Below are 21,189 nucleotides of genomic sequence, written 5' to 3'. Positions count from 1 at the left end.
GCCCCCAGAAGTCCCAGCATGCCCCGCTTGAGTGTGCAGGGCATGCTGGGGAGACCCCCAAGGCCAGGAGGTTTGATGGAACATACCGGTCGGGGGTCTTCTCGCAAGTTGCTGGGGCACGGAGACACATCATGGCATTCCGCAACCCGAAAACCCGGGTTAGCAGAGCACTACACTAACCTGGGTTAAGGGGAGGGGTTTCTAGGCAGCCTAGCCACCAGAGAACCACTAGGATCGCCCACAAGCCCAGTGGGTCTCATGACCATGTGAAAGCAGGATGGGCTGCATTAGCACGCTTTCGCACAGTCGTATGAATCGCTTCACTGTATATCTTCAGGTCTCTCAGCCAAAGGAAATCAAATGTTATGGTGCTGGTCCTGGACCTTATCTGTTTGTGAATCAGTGTTTGTTTAGAAGTGGATCTTCTCATTGCTTGGGAAAGTGGGGAAGCACACAACATAGCAGGAACAACAGCTAACTTTGAAGTGAAATTTGACTGGGGAATCACAATATTTTATTTAGTTATATTATAAGTTTTTGTCATATTAGTATCTTTAGCTACTCACATACATATAATGAGAATGCTCTTTTCAGACCAGATTTATATGTTAAGCCTTGGTATTATAGTAGACGATTGCTTCTCTTTTTGTAGTTAATAGGGACATAAGAACATAGGAAGCTGCCATATATTGAGTCAGACCATTAGTATATCTAGTTCAGTGTTGTCTGCACAGACTGGCAGCGGCTTCTCCAAGGTTGCAGGCAGGAATCTCTCTCAGCCCTATCTTGGAGAAGTCAGGTAGGGAACTTGAAACCTTCTGCTCTTGCCAGAGCGGCTCCATTCCCTAACGGGAGTATCTTACAGTGTTCACACTTCTAGTCTCCCTTTTATATGCAACCAGGGTGGACCCTGCTTAGCTAAGGGGACAAGTCATGCTTGCTACCACAAGACCAGCTCTCCTTTCCTAATGTTTTATAGAGGCTAGATTGTCCCTTTTAGGACAATTGAGCCGGCACTGGTGACTTAGGTGATGACAGCTGGATTTAGTTTGAGTGCCATGGTCAAAAGAGAGAACTGAAGGGATGCCAGACATACTAGTAAGACATTTTTTTGCTCCAACAGGTAAAAGTGGGTCAGGTAGAAACTAGAGATGTGCACAGAACTGGTTCCGTGTGCTCCTGGGAGGGTGCCTCCTATCTGCTCATCCCTGCTTCGCTGCTTTGCTCCCATGGTCACTTCCCCCAAAAGTGTGGGCATGGGGCTGGAGCATTTCTCCTTGCAGCTCCATTCAGAATTGCCACACAAATTGCTGAAGCTCATGTGTATGGCACATACATCGGCCAATTGCATGGCGATGCTGAACGGGGCTGCAAGGAGGAATACTACAGCCCCGTGCCCAGGCTTTTTGGGAGAGCATCAGAAGGGGGAAAGCGACAGGGCAGGGGCTGGCAGGTAGGTAGCACCTTCCCAGTCATTTTAAGCAACCCCCTGGCCTCTAAACCAGTTTGAACGCCAGTTGACAGAACCAGTTCAGTGCTCCAAAAAAGGAGTGCCAAACCGGTTCTATGCACATCCCTAGTAGTAACCCCTTATTCCTACAAAGGCTTTCTGCTAAGACTTGCACAAAGGTTAGAGCAACTAGGAGATTCCACATTTGCTGATTATGAATGGTCTTTCCATTACTCTCTCTGTGGCTTTGTCTCTCCTAAACTTAATAGGAGCTAGGTCTGAGAATCCCTTGCTCCCATCCTTCCTATATCTTTCATGCTGAATTCAATACATTGATATGGAGACCCAATTTGTAGAAAGACCATGGTAGCAAGTTACAGGAAGAGGCTTCACATTTTATAATACAGTTTGAGGAATATAATACATGGACATGATGTGCACAAGCTCACCAGCCACTTCCGGCCCGAAGAGGCACCGGGGTGGCAAGGAGGTACGCTACTGCCCTGCTGGACCATTTTAAAAGACAGCACCGGCAGGGGAAACACAGTGAGAGCAGTAAGAGCACCCACCCCTATCCTTAAAGGTGAGCAAGCTTTTCTAAACAGAATAACATCTAGCCTTTACCCCCTTCAAACTAACAGGAGGAGGGGAGATTTTGAGGGTCTGGTTTCTCTTTAAGGGATAAGTCCGTCTGTGTGTGTGTATGTGTGTGTGATTTGCCAGGGCTAGCAAACTCTAGTGTTTTTGTTTGTCCCTTCCTGGAGAGGGTGGAGTCAGCTAGGGCTGTGGGAGGCCCCACATTCCTTTGACCCACATCTTGTGTCTCAGTTGCAAGCCTACTCTCTACATAAGAGGTGAAGGCCTGAGAACAAGCCCCGGTGCTCACAAGGATGGAGAAGAGAACGTAAGTACAAATCCCTCCCTCATATTCTTGAAAAAGGCTGACTGGACAGTTAAAGAGCTGACCATTACAGTTGAGGCCTATCCTTTTAATAAACTATCTCTAAATACTGTAAACAGCCAACAAAACCAGTATGAAGATAGAAAGTCAGCAGGGAAGGGGGCACTTCCCAGTGTATTGCACAGAGTGCCACATGTATGAATATTTGCCCCATGGGCAGAAGTCATGGGTATGTGCTCAGTGCATGGAGCTCCTGGCTCTCAGGGAACAAATTCGTTCCCTTGAGACCAAGGTGGCGGATCTGGAGAAGCTCAGAGAGACAGTGAGGTATGTGGATGAGACCTTCAGGGATGTGATAGAGGCATCCCACTCCAGGGCTGGTAGCTCCTCTGCTGTCAGGGAGAATGAATGTCTTGGGCAAGGAAGACATAGGTCTGAGGAAGAGGGAAATGCTCCTTTAGAAGGGACCCCTTCCGTGGATGATGAGCCCATATCCTCTCGCACAGGGGATATTGCTCCGGAGAGTGGGGGCCTCCTTGTAGTGGGTGATTCGATCATTAGAGTTATAGAGAGATGGGTTTGTGACCCACGTGCTGACCACACAGTGACTTCCCTGAATGGTATGAAGTTTGTGGACATCACACAGTGTCTAGATAGGCTGTTAGGCAGTGCTGGGGAGGAGACAGCTGTCGTGGTGCACGTTAGCACCAATGATGTGGGGAAATGTAGGCGGGAGGTCCTGGAAGCCAAATTTAGGCTGATAGGTAGTGTATTGAAGTCCAGGACCTCAGGTGGCATTCTCAGAAATGCTACCTGTTCCACACGTAGGTACAGTGTTGAGGGGTTTCAATGCATGGATGAGACGTTGGTGCCCGGAAGAGGGATTTAGATTTGTTAGGCACTGGGATACATTTTTGGGGCAAGCAAGGCTTGTACAAAAGGGACGGGCTGCACTTGAACCAAGATGGAACCAGACTGCTGGCGCTTAAAATAAAAAAGGTTGCAGAACAGCTTTTAAAATGATGCCTGGGGAACAGCCGACGGGAGCTGGGTAATATCTGGTTCAGCAAATACCATCCGTTAAAGTGTGAGGGTGCAAAGGATTCAGATAAAACAGAAAGGGACAGAGCAGAACAACATAAAGAGCAGACAGAAGGCTGTGCCAGCTGGTCAAAGAGTCAAAAGAAAGATAGCAGACACCAGGTGAGAGATTCAGCTTATAGGTGCTTATATGCCAGTGCTAGAAGCCTCTAAGCCAAGATGAATGAGCTAGAGCTTGGTTCCTAAGGCAGAAATCGATATAGTGGGCATGACAGAAACATGGTGGAACAGTGAGAACCAGTGGGACACTGTTCTCCCTGGATATAAACTCTATAGAAAGGACAGGGAGGGGCGCTTTGGAGGTGGAGTAGCACTGTATGTTAAAGAAAGGATAGAATCTAACAAACTAGAAAACCTAGGTGGACTGGAGTCCTCCACAGAAACCCTGTGGGTGACAATACAAGGCCTACTGGGGACATGCTATTGCCCTCTAGATCAAAATGCTGACTGTGACTGGGAGTTGCAGCAGGATATCAGGGAGGCGTCAAGGAGAGGCAGGGCTGTAATAATGGATGACTGCAATTACCCACACATAGAATGGATAAATTCACAGTCAGGTAATGACAGAGAGGTCAAATTTCTAGATACACTGAATGACTGTGCCCTAGAATAGTTGGTCTTGGAACCAACCAGAAAGAAGGCGACCTTGGACTTAATCCTGAGTGGCACCCAGGACCTGGTGCGTGATGTCAGTGTCATTGACCCTTTAGGAAACAGTGACCATAGTACGATCAAATTCAGCATACATGTGGGTTGAGAATCACCAAGGAAGTCTAACACAGACATTTTAAATTTCAGAAGAGGAAGCTTCACCAAAACGAGGAGTACGGTGAAAAGAAAACTGAAAGGGAAAATCTGGAGAGTCACTTCACTCCAGAATGCATGGAGTTTACGCAAAACCACAATACTAGATGCAAAGTTAGATTGTATACCCAAAGGGAAGAAAGGCACCACTAAGTCCAGGAGGATTCCAGCATGGCTAACAGGTACCGTCAAGGAAGCCATAAAAGGGAAGAAGACTTCCTCCCAAAATTAGAAGGCCTGTCCCAAATGAAGAGAACAGAAACGAATACAAACTCTGGCAAAAGAAAGGCAAGGTGACAATAAGGGAGGCGGAAAAAGAGTCTGAAGAACATTTAGCTAAAAGTATCAAGGGGAATAACAAAAACTTCTTTAAATATATCAGAAGCACAGAATCTGCCAGGGAGAAGGTTGGAACTTTAAACAATGAGGGAGTGAAAGGGATTATTAAGGAGGATATGGAGGTTACAGAGAAGCTAAATGAGTTCTTTGCATCCGTCTTCATGGCAGAGGATATTGAAAATATACCTGTTCCTGAACCAGGCTTTTCAGGGATGGAGGCTAAAGAACAGAGTCAGATAGAAGTAACAAGAGATGATGTTCTAAACTGTCTGGAAAAACTAAAAACAAACAAATTGCAGGGCCAGATGGCATCCATCCAAGAGTCCTCAAAGAACACAAATGTGAAATTGCCAACCTCCTTGCTAAAATATATAACTTATCCCTGAAATCGGGCTCTGTACCAGAGGATTGGAAAGTAGCAAATGTAACACTGATTTTGAAAAAGGGATCCAGGGATGATCTAGGAAATTACAAGCCGGTTAGCTTAAAATCCATTCCAGGCAAATTCATGGAAAGCATCCTCAAGGATAAAATTGTAAATCACAAAGAAGAACAGGCCCTCCTGGGAGATAAACTGGCTTCTGCAAAGATAAATCTTGCCTCACGAACCTGTTAGAGTTCTTTGAGAGTGTCAACAAGTGTGTGGACCAAGATGATCCAGTTGACATAGTATACCTGGACTTCCTAAAAGCTTTCGACAAAGTTCTTCATCAAAGACTCCTGAGGAAACTTAGCAGTCATGGGATAAGGGGACAAGCACACGTGTGGATTGCTAACTAGTTGAAAGACAGGAAACAGAGGGTAGGTATAAATGGAGAATTTTAACAATGGAGGGAAGTAAGAAGTGGGGTCCCCCAGGGGTCTGTACTGGGACTGGTGCTTTTTAATTTATTCATAAATGATCTAGAAGTAGGGATAAGCAGTGAGCTGGCCAAATTTGCAGATGATACCAAACTCTTTTGGGTAGTGAAATCCAAAACGGATTGTGAGGAGCTCCAAAAGGATCTCTCCAAACTGGGTGAGTGGGCAACAAAGTAGCAAATATGGTTCAATGTTGGCAAGTGTACAGTGATGCACTTTGGGACGAAGAACCCCAACTTCAAGTATATGCTGATGGGATCTGAGCTGTCGGTGACTGACCAGGAGAGGGATCTTGGTGGACAGCTTGTTAAAAGTGTTGACTCAATGTGTGGCAGCTGTGAAAAAGGCAAATTCCATGCTAGGGATCATTAGCAAGGAGAATGAAAATAAAACTGCTAATGTTATCATGCCCTTATACAAAACTGTGGTGCGGCCACACCTGGAGTACTGTGTACAATTCTGGTCACCACATCTAAAAAGGACATTGTAGAACTGGAAAAGGTGCTGAAGAGGGCAACCAAGATGATCGTGGCCTAGAGGCAAGGCTACAACACCTTATGAGGCAAGGCTACAACACCTGGGGCTATTAAGTTTTTAAAAATATGACTGCGGGGAGACATGATAGAGGTCTATACAATCATGCATGGTGTAGAAAAAGTGGATAGAAGAGAAATTCTTCTCCCTTTCATATAACACTAGAACCAGGGGTTATTCCATGAAATTGATTGCCAGGAAATCTAGGACCAACAAATGGAAGTGCTTTTTCACACAACACATAATCAACTTGTGGAATTCTCTGCCAAAAGATGTGGTGACAGCCAACAACCTGGATGGCTTTAAGAGGGGTTTGGATAACTTCATGGAGGAGGCAAAGGCAGGATGCCTCTGAGTATCAGTTGCAGGGGAGTAACAGCAGGAGAGAGGGCATGCCCTCAACTCCTGCCTTTGGCTTCCAGTGGCATCAGGTAGGCCACTGTGTGAAATAGGATGCTGGACTAGATGGGCCTTGAGCCTGATCCAGCAGGGCTGTCTTATGTTCTTACCAGTTCATGCACATCCCTAATTTTTATACCACCTTATATAAAATCCCAGAGTGGTTTATAATTTAACCAAACACCTAAAACCTAAAAACCATGTTAAAACACATTAAAATTACCATAAATAAAACATCATAAACTAAAATATCTAGAGGATATCAAACATTTGAGTAAGGTCTTCTACAATAAAACTTGATTTCATCCTATGTTAATGTTATCCTGTGTTACAGGGGCCAATCACTCCAGAGTTTCTTACATCCACTACTGACCACTTAGTGACCAATCCTTAAATTCTAAATGATTTGATCATTCTAAACAAAGCTGACATGACTTAAGGTCATATTCACCCTTTAGAGAGGTTTTATTGTAAACTAAACTTTAACAGAGAATACATTTTTTAAAAACAGGAGACCAGATGCATCCTACTACTACTATGACTCAACTACTTACGGGCTGTGTTCCGAATTATCTAGAAATGAAGATTTCTTTGAGAACGCTCAGTTTTAAAAAACTAATCAATATTGTCAGCTTACTATTTGGGGAGCTTAGAGGCACACAGATAAACACATGTGTGGTGGACAAGGCTAAGAGGGGAGACATTTAATTGTAATGTAAAGTATCTATCAGTCATTCTGATCTATCAAATCCAAGAAACCTGCAAGTGAAATCTGTATTTTACAATATATGTCGGCCTTCTAAAGGGCCACATAAGTTATAAAGGACATCACATCTGTATTGGATTAGAGAATGCAGTTTAAAAGGAAAGAGAAAGCAGAATGTTTTATATCAATCAGTTTCACAGAGAGCATTTGATCATGGGAGACTAAAAAAAAAGCACCAAAATCCTGAAGCCAAGAGCTTTTAGGTGTATTTATGGCTATATAACAGTTTAAACTAGTTTAAAAATGGAACCAATTCATAATTGCACCAGTGTACAAACTCAAGTCTGACGCCACTTGATTTTCTTACCAAGCATCCTCATCATCTCCTCTTGCCTTTCTTCCCTGTTAGCAAGAGTTATGTGATGAAAGTGCTGAGATAAAGTAATGGTCAGGAGGATACCGCAAGAGGTATTTGAAAAGCAGGAATAATTTACTACATGTCTGCTTTGTTTTACTTCCCTGAGTCTTCCTGTGGTGAAAGGAAATTCATCTTTTCTGGCAGACTCCAGCCTTTTCAGACCTGAGAGCTCCCCAAGCACACTGGAGTGCAGGTAAATGGATGTGGGTCTCCATGAGTATTAGGAGCAAGGTTTTAATGCTGTGTTTTGCTTGGTATGCCATCTCCAAAGTGCAAATAAGGCAAGACACACTTGTTTGCAAAAATTACAATGTAGTAATAACTGATGTAGTAATATCTGTAAGACTGAATCCTTCCTGCAGCCAAGCACCTAACAGGCTTTTGCAATGCCTGGAATTGTTCAGAAATATAATACTTCAGCAGAGTTTAGAAATGTAATACTTCAGCAGAGTAATACTTCAACAGAGTATAAAGAAAATACAGTGTAATACTTCATTTTAAACAGTTATAAGTACAATTATAGCCCCTATCAGAGATGTGGAGATAGGGGAATTTATGGATAGGAAATAGGTTCAACCCACCCATTTATTCTCTAAGAAAGGTGCTAACTAGGGATGTGCCCAAAAGTTATTTGGCACTGGCGGGGGTGGTACTTTAAGGGCGGGGGAGGGTGTACTCATCCCTCCCACCACATTTCCCCCACCAGCGCTCCATTATTTTCAAGCCCCTTGGGGCAGCAGTGTTCCTCCCTGCCACCGTTGCCCTCATCGACCGGAAGTGACAGGAAGTAGCGCGTGCGCCCATCGCATGGCAGACAGGTGCACGCACGCAACGGGTGCACGCACGTTCACTACTTCTGGCCACTTCTGGCTGATGACGGCAACGGGGTGGCAGGGCGGAACGCTGCTGCCCCGAGGGGTTTGAAAATAATGGTGTGCTGGCGGGGGAAATGTTGCGGGAGGGGTGAGGACACCCACCCACACCCTTAAAATACCACCCCCGCCAGTGCCAAATAACTTTCGGGCACATCCCTAGTTAGCACCTTTCTTAGAGAATAAATGGGTGGGTCGAACCTATTTCCTATCCGCAAATTCCCCTATCTCCACATCGGGAAATGCAGTGGGAGGGGTGAGTACCACTCCCGCCAGCACCGAAATACTGAATCCCCCCAAGCCGAAACATTTTGGAGGCCTTTATAATGGCCTCCAAAACATTTCGGGCTCAAGCCTAGTGCTAACTACATCTGTTTGGGGTAATCAATGTAATATACTAATACTACAGGTATATGGTTTTAAGGCTAACCCTGGAGGAAGAATCCATCTTATTACTTCCTTGCTTATCAACCGCTAGGGAAGATTTATCCCTGACATGGCTAACATGCTGACTAATGGACACCAGTAAAAAGGTAGAAACATTGGTGCATCTGAAAAATTCAACTCAGCTTCGCTGCTGGGCTGGCTTAGCAGTGGAGTCACATTTTGATGACTTCCCCTTCTCTGGGAACCACATTGTGTCAACCAGTCATCCCCAGGCATTGTGCAGCACTCAGGGACATACTTTCAGGTGACGCAGAATGACACATTGTTGAAATTCCTTTCCCTGCACAGTATCACCAGTGCTACTTTAGTCTGGAGTTCTATACTGGTGCTTCTTCCATTGTACCAGTGCTTCATTCAGGATATCAGCCAATGTTTTTTTGTTCTAGTGGAAGAAAAAAAACCCCAACAATACAATAGGAGGCCAAAAAGTTGTCCCCTGCAATGTGAGACTGGATGGCCTACACAAGGGTTATACTGTAGCATGAGGGAAAATGGCACCCCTTCCATATGAAATTTACAGGGGCCACAAAAGAAATAACGCATCTCTAGAAGTGTGGTCTAAGCATTTTGATTCTTTAGTACTATAGAATGATGTCAATATTAACAAATCACTTCTGCTACTGCAAAGAGACCATATCAAAGTAAACATCAACTTGCACAAATCCACTACAGAAATTAGTGTACACGCACATACTTTGGTTTTTGAATAGATCAGTGGGAAATATTGTACGGCATACCTAATTTAAATTAAATAATAACATTTAACTTCAGATGTTATGAGATGGAACTTAATCCATTAAAGGCCTAGAGAGAAGTAAGAACATATCTAAAAGATGGTTTCAGGCAAGGATTATTATATCCCTTAAGAACTGTGAAAGAAGGAACAGTCCAGCAGTATACAAAACTTAATTTTCCAAGGGCCATATTGTGTAGGATTCCCTACCAAAGACTCTCTATAAAGTTACAACAATAAAGCACCTACCTAAACACACACACACACTAAAATATTGTGTTCTACATGCAACATCCTGTATAACTATATAAATTCAATCCTATGGACAAAATCTGAAAAGGCAAAGAGGTTTTGAACTTCTGGAAACATCATAGAACTTTCCTTTAAACTCAACCCTCATCTTGTACTTCCACTTCATTTTCTATTTTCAAACACAGGACAAGGCCTGATCTTGCTTGGCCAGTGAAGTCTCCATTTGTTCCATAAGAACGGAATAATGTTATCCAGTTGCACCAGGATCGATACCCATTTATCCTTTAATACAACAACTTGCTTGGATAATAGAATGAACAATCTTTTATCTAGCTTTTCCATTTTCAACAAACTAACAAAGGTAAATTCAACATCATCAAGCGCTTTCTTTTCATAAGGTACACAATAAAGTTAGCAAATAATAAATTATAGAAACCCCATTTAAAATAAAGCACCAATGAGGGTGGTGTTGGTATAACTGCCACTATTTTACAGAGTTTTATTTGTTTGTTTGTTTATTGTTCAATTTTCATACTGCCTTTCATTAGGCATCCCAAAGTGGTTGACAAAACTTAAAATACGATAAAACTCCATAAAAATCACATTTAAACCCTTAAAATCTGTTTAACACTCCAAAACCAACCATATTAAAAAAAAAACCACACACACACACACACACAGAGAGAAGCAGGAGAGCTGAAAGACCTGGAAGCCCTAAGGAATAAAAGCCTGAACAAATAAAAGGGTCTTGAGTTGTTTTTTTTAAAAGCAGCCAGAAGTCAAAGAGCAGACATTTACTGACAGAGCATTCCAGAGCCTGGGGGCAAAACCAGAGAAGGCCCTGTCCCTCGTGCATGAGAATTTAGCCTATCTCAACATTGGCACACGGCCCTTATCAGAGGCCCCTCTGACGACCTTGTTGGGTGGGCAGAAACCTTTGGGAGCAGGCGGTCCTTCAGGTATCCAGGGCCCAAACTGTTGAGGGCTTTAAAGGTAATAACCAACACCTTGAATTTGATTTTAATTTATTTTAAGAGTCAAATGCTCCTGTTGACAACTGATACAATTTTCAGTCCATACCACAAACAAAGTTAAACTAAAAACAGAGATACTTTAAAATTAACTAATCCCACAGTGGTACAACCACATCAGTATCAGTTATACATAGAAGGAATTTTATTCAAATTTTCCAACATTTTAAATCCACCAAACAGGCTATACTACAGTGCTATTAAAAAGTCATTCCAGAATAAAATCAATTAACAATAGTTTGCAAGTTTTCTTTCTTTTCAGAGTAATTCAGCTACTGTCAATGTACTTGATACTACAGCTATAGCATACAGTACTTTTTTGGAGGCAGCCAACCTAATTAATTCACCATAAAGTTAGAATAAGGAAGGCTTGGCAACTATGAAAAACATTACACAACTCTACAAATGCTTGCTCAAAATACCAAAATGATCCAAGAACCAAACATTTACTGCTGCAGAAGCACTCAGAAAGCATTCAGGTTCTGTACTCTTTTTCTTCACACTAGCTCATACATAAAGTTGTTTCTTTCAGAACTCACAGTAAAGAAAACTGAAGCACTGGTGAGCATTGCCAAGGTCTTTAAAAAAAAAAAAGAAGCCAACTGGCCCTATTTACCTGGCTCCACTTCATGCCATCCACTTGACTGGCTGCCACTCCCTGGAGACCGCCCTTGGCTTGTATAAAATGGCTCTTCACCCGGACTGTCCATTTCATCCTCTACTGATTTGAGGCGCTTTGTTGAGCTGGAATTGTATAGACACATATTATTGTACAAACTGAAGTAAGATAAAAGGCCATAGTACCATTTTAGGCTTGTAATACTAAATTCAAGAACCTGTGTGTCCCTTCAAAAGCTCTGGATCAACCTAGCTCTGGGTCTCTAGCCTGTGGCCCCTTTGATGACCCTCATTCCACACCAGCTGTGGGGAAAATACAGTTATGTTTGCTTTAGCAGGTACCTAGTAGTCATTATGATGTGGCAAGCATCATACATTATTGAAGCTTTGCCATGGTATAAGGAAGTGAAGGACCCTCCCTGCAATAAAAAAGAAAACTTGGATTAAATCAGTTCCGCAATTTTATCTTTGCTCACATGAATTAAACATATACCAAATGATTCCAATCAAAACTGATTTTTCCCAGTGCATTTAGTTTGTTCATGTTTGAAAAGATCAAAATGTTCTGGAAGACATGTATGACTTTCCCATATAGCCACTGCACTAGTGGCATCACTTATTATTTTCTATTGCTCTCCTTTATTCCCTCAATTGACTCCACCTTTGAATTTCATTGCCCAAGTAAATGTTTAATTTATTATCTGTACCAACTCCCATCTCCTGCCTCTTCATTTTGGTGTGCTTTCTAGTGTCTGAAAGATCCCATTACATATCTCTTCTGGATAAGCAAGGACATATGGTAACAATGCATGAGTCATTTGGATTCCACTTTCTCCACAAGATGGTAGGGATGTTCAGAATGTTTCGAGCTCGAAATGTTCCGACCTGAAATGGACCATTTCGAGTTTTTCAAGCTTGAAACCGAATGCCCTTCAAATGAGGGGCCTATTTCGAGCTTGGAACGGAATGGCCCATTCTGAGTTGGAATGTTTTGAGTTTCTGAGCACCATTTTGGAGGCCTGTTTTCCTCTTCTTGACTGATTTTGGCACTGGCTTCCAATTGGCTTGTGATCTTCTTGCTTATTGGTTTGTTTGTTATCGTACAAATAATAGCTGTCACACTTGAAACATTCTGAGCTTGTTCTGTTGGAACAACCGGCTTGATTAGATGTTCCAACAGAGCATTACGGGCATTTGCATTCTGTTCCAAGCTCAGAATGGAACCCAAATCCCATTCCATGCACATCACTACAAGGTTCTTATGTCTGAAGCAGCTTTGGTAAAGATGACTTAAGTATGAGTTAGGTCCAATCTTCTTTGTAGCTTGAAATGTGCATGTGTCCATTCATGATGCCCTGAGCCAACTATGGCACTTCTGACCACAGTTTGTTGCCTCTAATGTGACATATCTAGAGTATGACAGTTCCCAAGAAGGTAGCCTTTGATATAATTCATTTGAACTGAACAGATCGGAACTTTATTACAGTCATAGACCAATATACAAAAAAAAAATACAAACAATGCATCATGTAAATAAAATTTAAAAAGAAGAGAGAAATAATTCATTTGATACTAACAGCAGGTTGCATTGTGTCCCCATTAGTTTCTTATTAACTAAGTAGAATGCAAATAAGAAGATTTATTGTCACAGTAGCTTACTCTAAGGTTGTTCACATGACCTAAACTTACCTGGCCTGGGGAGGACTGGGGGAAAGGCAGAAGCCATCTTGCCTTCCCCCACACAATGCAAGCCACTTTCAGGCTTGCAAATGGCACACACCCATACGACCAGCATGTGGCACCTCTGAGAGTGGAGAGGGACTGGGAATATTGCAGGCTGTGGCTTGCTGCACCACGTGATGAGCACACTGCATTGAGGGATTCCCCCACAAGCCAAGGGCTCTAGGCACCAAGTTCCGTGTCTACAAATGACTAGGTACTTGGGTAGAAAGGTATGTTCATGCCATGCTATCTAGACAGTAGCCCAGGGGGAAACCTTGGGCTGCCTGAATAGGCAGTGCTGGGATCAGCCCTACCCGGGTAGGGCTGTACACACCCAGGTAGGGCTTCTTGTGTGAATAGCCTCTGTTAGAGATGTTCATGGAACCTGACCGGGGCACAGGGAGGGATGCTGCAGTCCTGCGCCCCTGCTTTTTGTGAGAGCGCCGGAGTAGCGAAAGCAGCGGGCAGGGGCTAGCAGGTAGGCAGTGCTTAAAGAACCTTAAAGAACCCCTTAAAGAACAACCCTACACACACCCTCCCAGGAGTGCACAGAACTGGTTCCATGCACATTCCTAGCCTCTGTCTCACAATTCCTCAAAACAGATTAAGGTTGTATTAATAGCTACTCTGTGAAGTGTTATGGACATTAACTGTACTGCATTATAATTATTCCACTACTACTTTTATTTAGCTAGTAGCAGTAGTTGTTACAGATAGGGTTTTCTACTCAATTTTCATGTAGCAATGTCTGTTACATAGAAAATAATAGAGATTATATAGAAAATAAAAATATGTGAACATAATGAGTAAGGCTATATAATTCTCCTTCTCTCTCTGTTCAACTAACCATCATAAAATATGGTTCCACAGGGAACCAGATAAGGAAATCAAGGACTATATAGGGAAAAGACTGAGAACAAATTGGACAGAAGTTAGTTACATTAGAAGCCACAGAAGATCTCTGAAAATATCACTAACTACTGTAGCTAGCCAAGGAAAAGTATATTATGATTAACCCCCACTCCCCAAAACACCCCCCACCTCAAATTCACTTCAGCTTGTAACCAAAAACATTTTTAACTTGAGCAATTCTGTGGTGAAGCAGAGAGAAACAGTTACTCATCAGTTGCCACATATATTCCCTTCCTCATGTAACATTCAAGGACAGCCTGAATGGAAAGATAGTCCTTATGCTGAGCTCTGGAGGTCAATTGACTTGGACTCTGGCAGAGTAATGTGGGGAATTGTAGAGCCAGGGTCTCTCAGCTTTGTGAGGAAAAGTCTGCACTGGGGAAAAAAAAAATGTCCTATTGAATTTACTTTTGAAGACAGGGTCAGCAGATATTACATCTATTGTCAGCTTTATTGAGCCTATTGCACATTCTATGTATAAAGAAAGTCCCAAGGGAAAGCTACCTGACTAAATGTGCTACTGAGTAAGGCCAGAGAAGACTGTTTCCTATATCGGAGATCTATTGCATTTGTGGTGGGGAGGGACACTGCCATAATTCTCCTTGGTCTTCAGTCTTTCTACAAAGATATTTCAAAAACACTCTTCTTCGAATTTTGCTGAGGTAAGGATTTTGTTGTCTGACTCTCAAAGTGAGTTCTTCTGTATGAGAAGCCATGAACACAGGGATCATTACTGTCCGAAGTCTAGATAAGGTTCTGCTTCCCCTGTTGTGACCCCTATTTATTAGTTTCATTTTCTCATAGATGCCAATGGATTTTTTCTATTTACAAGACAATGTAAACAGGACACAAATAGGACACTTCAAACCAGAACACAACTGTCGAATTCTGGGCTTTTTGTTCTCTCTGTCCCTACGTATTCAAATTTTTATTTGAACTCATGAGGGCTAGAAACTTACTTTTTAAACAATTAAAACAGTTTGTTGGCATTCTGTCTATATTTAAGGGATACTAAAAGGTTGTATCAACTTATTCTCAAAACATTTTAAAATGTAAACATGAGATATTTTTGCCAACAATTTAAAAATGTTCAAACTGCCTGACTAAGGCAAAAATCCTAAAATTATATACTATTGATAAGTGACATACTCAAGTAACTATATTTAGGATTGGCTATAAGCCTGTAATTTAAAGACTGTTTTGTTTAACAAGGAGTAGCCTAATGTGAAGAAAAAACAAACATATTGCAGAGTTATTAACTACTGCTACTGTTTATAATTAGCTTCTTATCTGTGTCAGGTATTTGCAGGAGCATACAAGAGCGACAGCTGAGCTTTACTTTTAAGTATCATTTATAATCTGCCTGTTCTTTCACTCCTGAAATGGAAACAAACAAACATAGCCTGAACATGTCTAATGAAAGAAACAGTCCATATAGTATTCAGTACACTCACAAAAGAGCCACACAGCACAAATAAGTATACTGATTACTGCCACATAAAATGATTAGTTTATTTGCCAAATTTCAGACTGCTGGCTGAGAATAAGCATATAAGATATCCTCTCCATCATCACAAGCTATAAAGCAAACAGAATGTGTTTTTTAAGGAATAAAATGAAATATTTATAGAACGAATCATTTCAATTTATTTAATAATTGTACAGATAGCAGAGCAGAATCAGAGCTACTTCACATGTAATATTTTCTTACAAATCACTTACATGTAGGAAGAAGTGTATACTTTGTCATGTGTGGAGAACTCACACATGTTTAGTTTGCTGAGTGTACCTGCAGAGTCTTATGGGGGATTTAACTGCTGCTGTTGATCCTGGAGATGGGGGATGCAGCCCCAAATCCCCCTCAAAACAGTGGTAAACTGCAGCCAATTGTAATGTAGGGACTGTGTTAATAACTCTCTACAATAAAATAATAATAACACATGTGCATTCTTCACACATGCTAGGCATACTTTACCTAGAGTGAAGTTATACTGTACCTTTGTAGCGAATATGTTATGTGTGATGATGTCTCAAAAGTAGTAACTAACTATTATATGGTGGAATTAGCATTTTTTGTCATGTCTGTGAAATAAGATCCACTTTAACTGGAAGGAAAAAAATCAATCTGAATCATTACTAGCATTCAGAATGGTTCTTGAACCAGGCTCTGAGCTTACTTATAAATCCTACGGTATCAGGGATGTTTAAAGAAAAGGGCCAGGGTATAAAATAAAAAATATCCTTGTCTTCAAATTAAGCCACAAAACCAATCTAAGCCACAAAATCAAGTCTCCTAGAATAAAAATTTCACTCGCTTTGTTAGGTCTCCAAATTCTTAAAGCTGTATCAATTAGTAGATTTCTAAAGGGCAGTTATTTAGTCTCTTAGCTAGTAATCATACAGATGGTACATAGTGATCTATCTGAAGTCTGGTGTTAACTCTCTTTCCCTGCAATATGATGCAGACTAATGTGCCTAGAAGGAGGGTCTGACATCCAGACTAATGCTGCATTCAAGGGGAAAGTGACCTGCAGGGACATATCGGTGGAAAGTGCTTTTGCACAGAGGGGTGAAAAGTAAAAATTGCTTCCCAATCTCCCCCTCCCTGAGTTCTGGGCTGTGTGAAAAGCCTTCAGTGCAGCTAGACTTCCAGGTCTGCAGAGTTACAAGGAGGGAGCAAGAGTATTACAAGGGTAGACCCTTCCAATAGGTTTATTGTTGTTACAGTAGAACAGCAGGCTGCTGTACATCTGCATGGCTCTGTGTGGACTGTTCAGTTTCCCCAGACATGCTCACACCTATATAGCCACCTGAGCAAATTACGTAGTCCTTGATTAAATCCAATGGTTGACATTATCCACAGGAAGTAGTCCTATGAAGACACAAAAAGGCTGAAGTATAAGTGTGCTCCAGTCTTCCTCTGAAGCCCCCATGGGGGAGAAAAAGTGTGATGTTCACTGCTTTCTACTTCTCTAGACTGAGTTTTCATGTACAGAAATTTGTCCCTGATAGATGTGTGGCCCTCAGGAACAGATTCCTGCATGTTAAAACTTGGTCTGGAGGGAGGAGAGAGCAGTGCCATCCCTGCAGCATCTCTGCAAGGCTACTTCCATTGCTACTTTTGCATCTCTGCAAGGCTATTTCCCTTGTCCTAGCCCTGTGGAGAATGGTAGCCCATTTATTTTAGAGGTGCAAATACTGCTTGAAACAGAACAATGTGGTGACAGTTTCAAGTGGCAAGTCAATGTGTGAAACAGTGCCCAGCACTTTTCAGCAATTTCAACTATGCCAATACAAACTTTGCACCTTGTACAAATCAGTCCTTAGTCAATTAATTGGCAGTTGTCTTCAATTGGCAATTAATTTGGCCATCTCCCTCCTTTTGGGATTTGGCCATCTCCCTCCTTTGGCCCCCTAAAGAAGTGTAAATGTATTATTTCTTATTTCTTATTTCAGTGTAAATGTATTATTTATTATTTATTATTTGTAAATGTATTATTTATTATTTATTATTTCAGACAGGTGTTATTGACTGGTTTGTTTTATCCAGACATCAAGTTGTTGTTGTTGTTATTAAATCCTTGGGTCTAAGTCTCTGTCCTTTTAGCAGTTTTATTCCACTGACCTATATAAAACTACTACTTTTTTAACATGAACATTAAGCAATAGCAGAAGAATCTCTTGTTGCAAAACTCTGGACTAAAAAAGAGCTTTGAAACTGATTAAAGTAGATGTTCCACTTTATTCTTAAGCCTCAGCATCCCAAGCAGAATATGTCAGACAACGTAAGCACTAAATGACAGCATTACTCATTTTAAAATGTCCACATTGCTGGGAAAGGGCATTCAGTAGTAACCCAATATAATACACAGGTCAAATTACCTGGTAGAGGAAGTGCTTGGTAAAGATCTCCTCATTGCTCCTGGGCTCATGCTATAGTATGACGAACTTTCCAAATCTGAGATTGAGAAATTAGGGCCTGTTCCTGCGGCTATTGGTGCTGTGGAAACAATGAAAGGGAAGTCAGTAAGTCATGTGAAAAAGAAATAATTAAATTTCAAACATTCGCTTTCACCTTAATGACTTTACTCAGCATGTAGGTAGAAAGGTATGAGATAATTGGCACTGTAATCAAGAAGATTAAAAGTTCATTATGCAACTTCATGAGGAAGGTCTTATTTGAAGGTCTTTTCCTGATGGCAAAGTATGATTTTGTACCAATATATTTCAATGGTTTCTCTCTAAGCAAGTGTAGAAATATTATTTCCTCAACGACTGCTTCCCCACATTACTGGACATCTTAGCAATGTTCTCCCACTAGTTTTTGATAACTAACCTGAAAACTTGATAAGTCTTCCTTTGTTACATTTTATCTTGACTGTAACAAACGTGCATGTAATGAACTTCTTTCCCACAAAGATATTACTAACCCCTTTCTTTACAGTGTAAAGACAGAAAGTCATGAATCTCCTGCCATCAATAATATGGATCTGGTATCATCCACATAAGAAGTCACTAAAGGCCTTTCCAGATGAATATTTTATTACACAATAAATGTACAGTTGTTACTCAACTGTTGCAGAATATCCAAAGATATCTCTTTCTCACCTGGCATGGTCTGTTATAAAGAAACAGCATTTTCTTGTATTAACAATGTATTGTTATTGGAAAAATATGAACAGCTATGGATAAGAGTAAGTGTCTGAAATGTGGAATTGGTGCCATTTCTACTTGATTCCATCTCAAGCCACACAATCAGGTACAAATTTTCAAGGGTTTACATAGGCATGCTCATTATTAAACTGGCCCTATCCAAGCCCAGCACAGCATCCCTCCAATGACTGCTAATGTATGTAGTACGTTGAGCTCTGAGCTCCTTAGATATAAACGTAAATAATAAAATTAAATAAATAAACAAACAATGGTCTCTATCTTCCGTTTCTTTTTAGACTGTGAGTCCATTGGGGACAGGAATCCATCTTTATTTATTTATTTACATTTATCTTTGTAAACTTAAAATTAATTATAATTTTCTATAAAAGTACATGCTTGTTGTCTAATATAACCTTAATACATATTCAGAGATAGATGTAGGTTTCATTTTTAGAAGGTAGGTACACACTTCTCATAATGCTGTTTCATTCGGGCAATTAGGCCTTTGCATTTTGTTGTTGCACTGGTTGCATTTTGCATGCATGCCTTTCTTACCTACAGCTACAAGAACTTCATTAAAGTATTCCCAAATTGGGTCTCTCTTATGGCCTGTTGCCATGTTAGGTGTTTCCCTTCTACAATGGAGGATACACTTGGAAAACGTTTCTTGAGGTCTGCATGAATGGTTTCACTTTTTATTCTCCTCCCCTCCCCTGACCTATCCAATGTATCCTCATCACTCAGATCTATTCCATCCCCCCAAATCTTCTTGACCTTCTTGGAGGGGGGCAAGGGCTTAACTGTGCTTGTGTATTTGCTGCATTTACACCATCTGCAGAATAGAACTTATCAGCTCTGTTATCTCTCATCCCCATATTCTGCTGTTAACATGTTCACAGGATAGAATTAGATGCTGTGATTAATATTCATGCTATAATTTTTGATCTAGGTTCTTTATGAATTGTTTTCTTTAATCAATTTAAATAAAAATCCAATTTAAATTAAAAAAATCTGGTTATTTTTATTTTTAAAATAAATTTTTATCAACCCTGCCTGTGCTGAACAATGCACCTACCATTTTCATGTCTGCTGCTTTTAAAAATCCATACTGTCCTGGGACTACATTGCATCCTGGGATAGTATGGGTAGTCAAGATGGCATTGTGTATTTGAGCTCCTGTCATCACTGGCATAAGCAGCAATGAAAGCTACATTTAAAAGATTTCCCCTCGTTGCCTCCAAATGAATGGGGAATCTGAAATGGATTGTCATTCATACTCATTAGTACCATTCGTTCCCTGGCCTGTTGATTTCAGAGTGAATGGAACTCATTATGTTTGGGTTCCATTCTTTCGGAAAACAAATGCACACCACTACTGATGAACTGGTTTGGGCACCATTTTTGAGTCTCAGACTCATAATTATCTTCTTCAAACAATGACTTCTAATGCTTGTTTGGAAGGCAAGCACAAACCAGAGTTTGTCAATTTGGATATAAACCATAGTTTGACTGAACAAGAACATTAGGGAGGAAATCAGAGCACATGGGGAGAGCACATGGGCCCAAGGACAGCCAAGTCATGGTTTGCTGTCACATGTGAACTGCTTAATTGCAAAACTTAAATGTGAACTGCAAAAATAATGAGTCAAATGTGTGAACGAGCCATCACACATTAAATACCACATATAAAACTTTTATATCACCTAGTAGCAATTCAAATACAATACTTTTCAAGGGAAGCACTTAGTACATTCAGCAGAGAGTCATTAGCTGTGAAAGCAAGTGATGATAAATTAAATTACAGATGTGTATGGATCAAATAGCACTTGGAGTGTGCCCATTATTCATCTGTTGACAAGTGAAAACTATTCTTATGAACATTTTGATTTTTAGGTCTTTTATTAATTTGATTTTTTAAAACCCTCTTCAGAGGCTGAATGCTATGCCACTGTGCCATTCAACTGTGGGAACGTTCCTTTCAAAAACTAGATATTTTGAAGCTGCCCACCTCCCTCCTCACTGAGGGAGCACATAATTCCTCCATTAAAAAACAAACAAACCCAACAACTGTAGATACCAGGCTGAGCTGGCCATGGAGGATGAGTGACTCATGGTCACCCCCACCCACTGCAACACCACTGTTGGTCAAACTCACCCCATATTGGTCAAACCCAAACACATATTTGTCACAGTCTGCCCTTTAATGCTTCTGACACACACAGACACATACACACGCTGTTGGGGACACCCTGACCCCAACATTCAACCCAGAGCTACCAACCCAGAATTATATGGAACTCAGGCCTGTGTCTGATTCCATTTTATTAAGGAATCAATTACTGCCTGAACTCAAGGTGAACTGACACCCAGGTCTCATGACTGCCTCTACTAACTGCTCAGTGAAAGAAGAGAAAATCCAGCACTGTATTGTGAAAT

General features: G+C 41.2%; 1 protein-coding gene across 10 annotated transcripts in view; it reads right to left on the bottom strand.

Annotated features, from left to right (window-relative positions):
• The window catches only part of NFIA (nuclear factor I A), a 708,337-nt gene that overhangs the window by 130,568 nt on the left and 556,580 nt on the right, over nucleotides 1-21,189 (bottom strand). For 9 of the 10 annotated variants that reach the window (XM_053243547.1, XM_053243546.1, XM_053243554.1 and 6 more), the window contains 2 exons: nucleotides 17,983-18,100; nucleotides 11,465-11,592 (listed from right to left, as the gene is read on the bottom strand). In XM_053243547.1, the coding sequence (XP_053099522.1) occupies nucleotides 11,465-11,592; nucleotides 17,983-18,100 (246 nt within the window). Of the gene's footprint in view, nucleotides 1-11,456; nucleotides 11,593-17,982; nucleotides 18,101-21,189 lie in introns of those variants that run through there. The other variant, XM_053243555.1, reaches the window with a different exon arrangement.

This window comes from Hemicordylus capensis, chromosome 4, assembly GCF_027244095.1.
Source record: "Hemicordylus capensis ecotype Gifberg chromosome 4, rHemCap1.1.pri, whole genome shotgun sequence".
Lineage (NCBI taxonomy): Eukaryota > Metazoa > Chordata > Lepidosauria > Squamata > Cordylidae > Hemicordylus > Hemicordylus capensis.
This window is presented reverse-complemented; position numbering and strand designations above follow the sequence as displayed.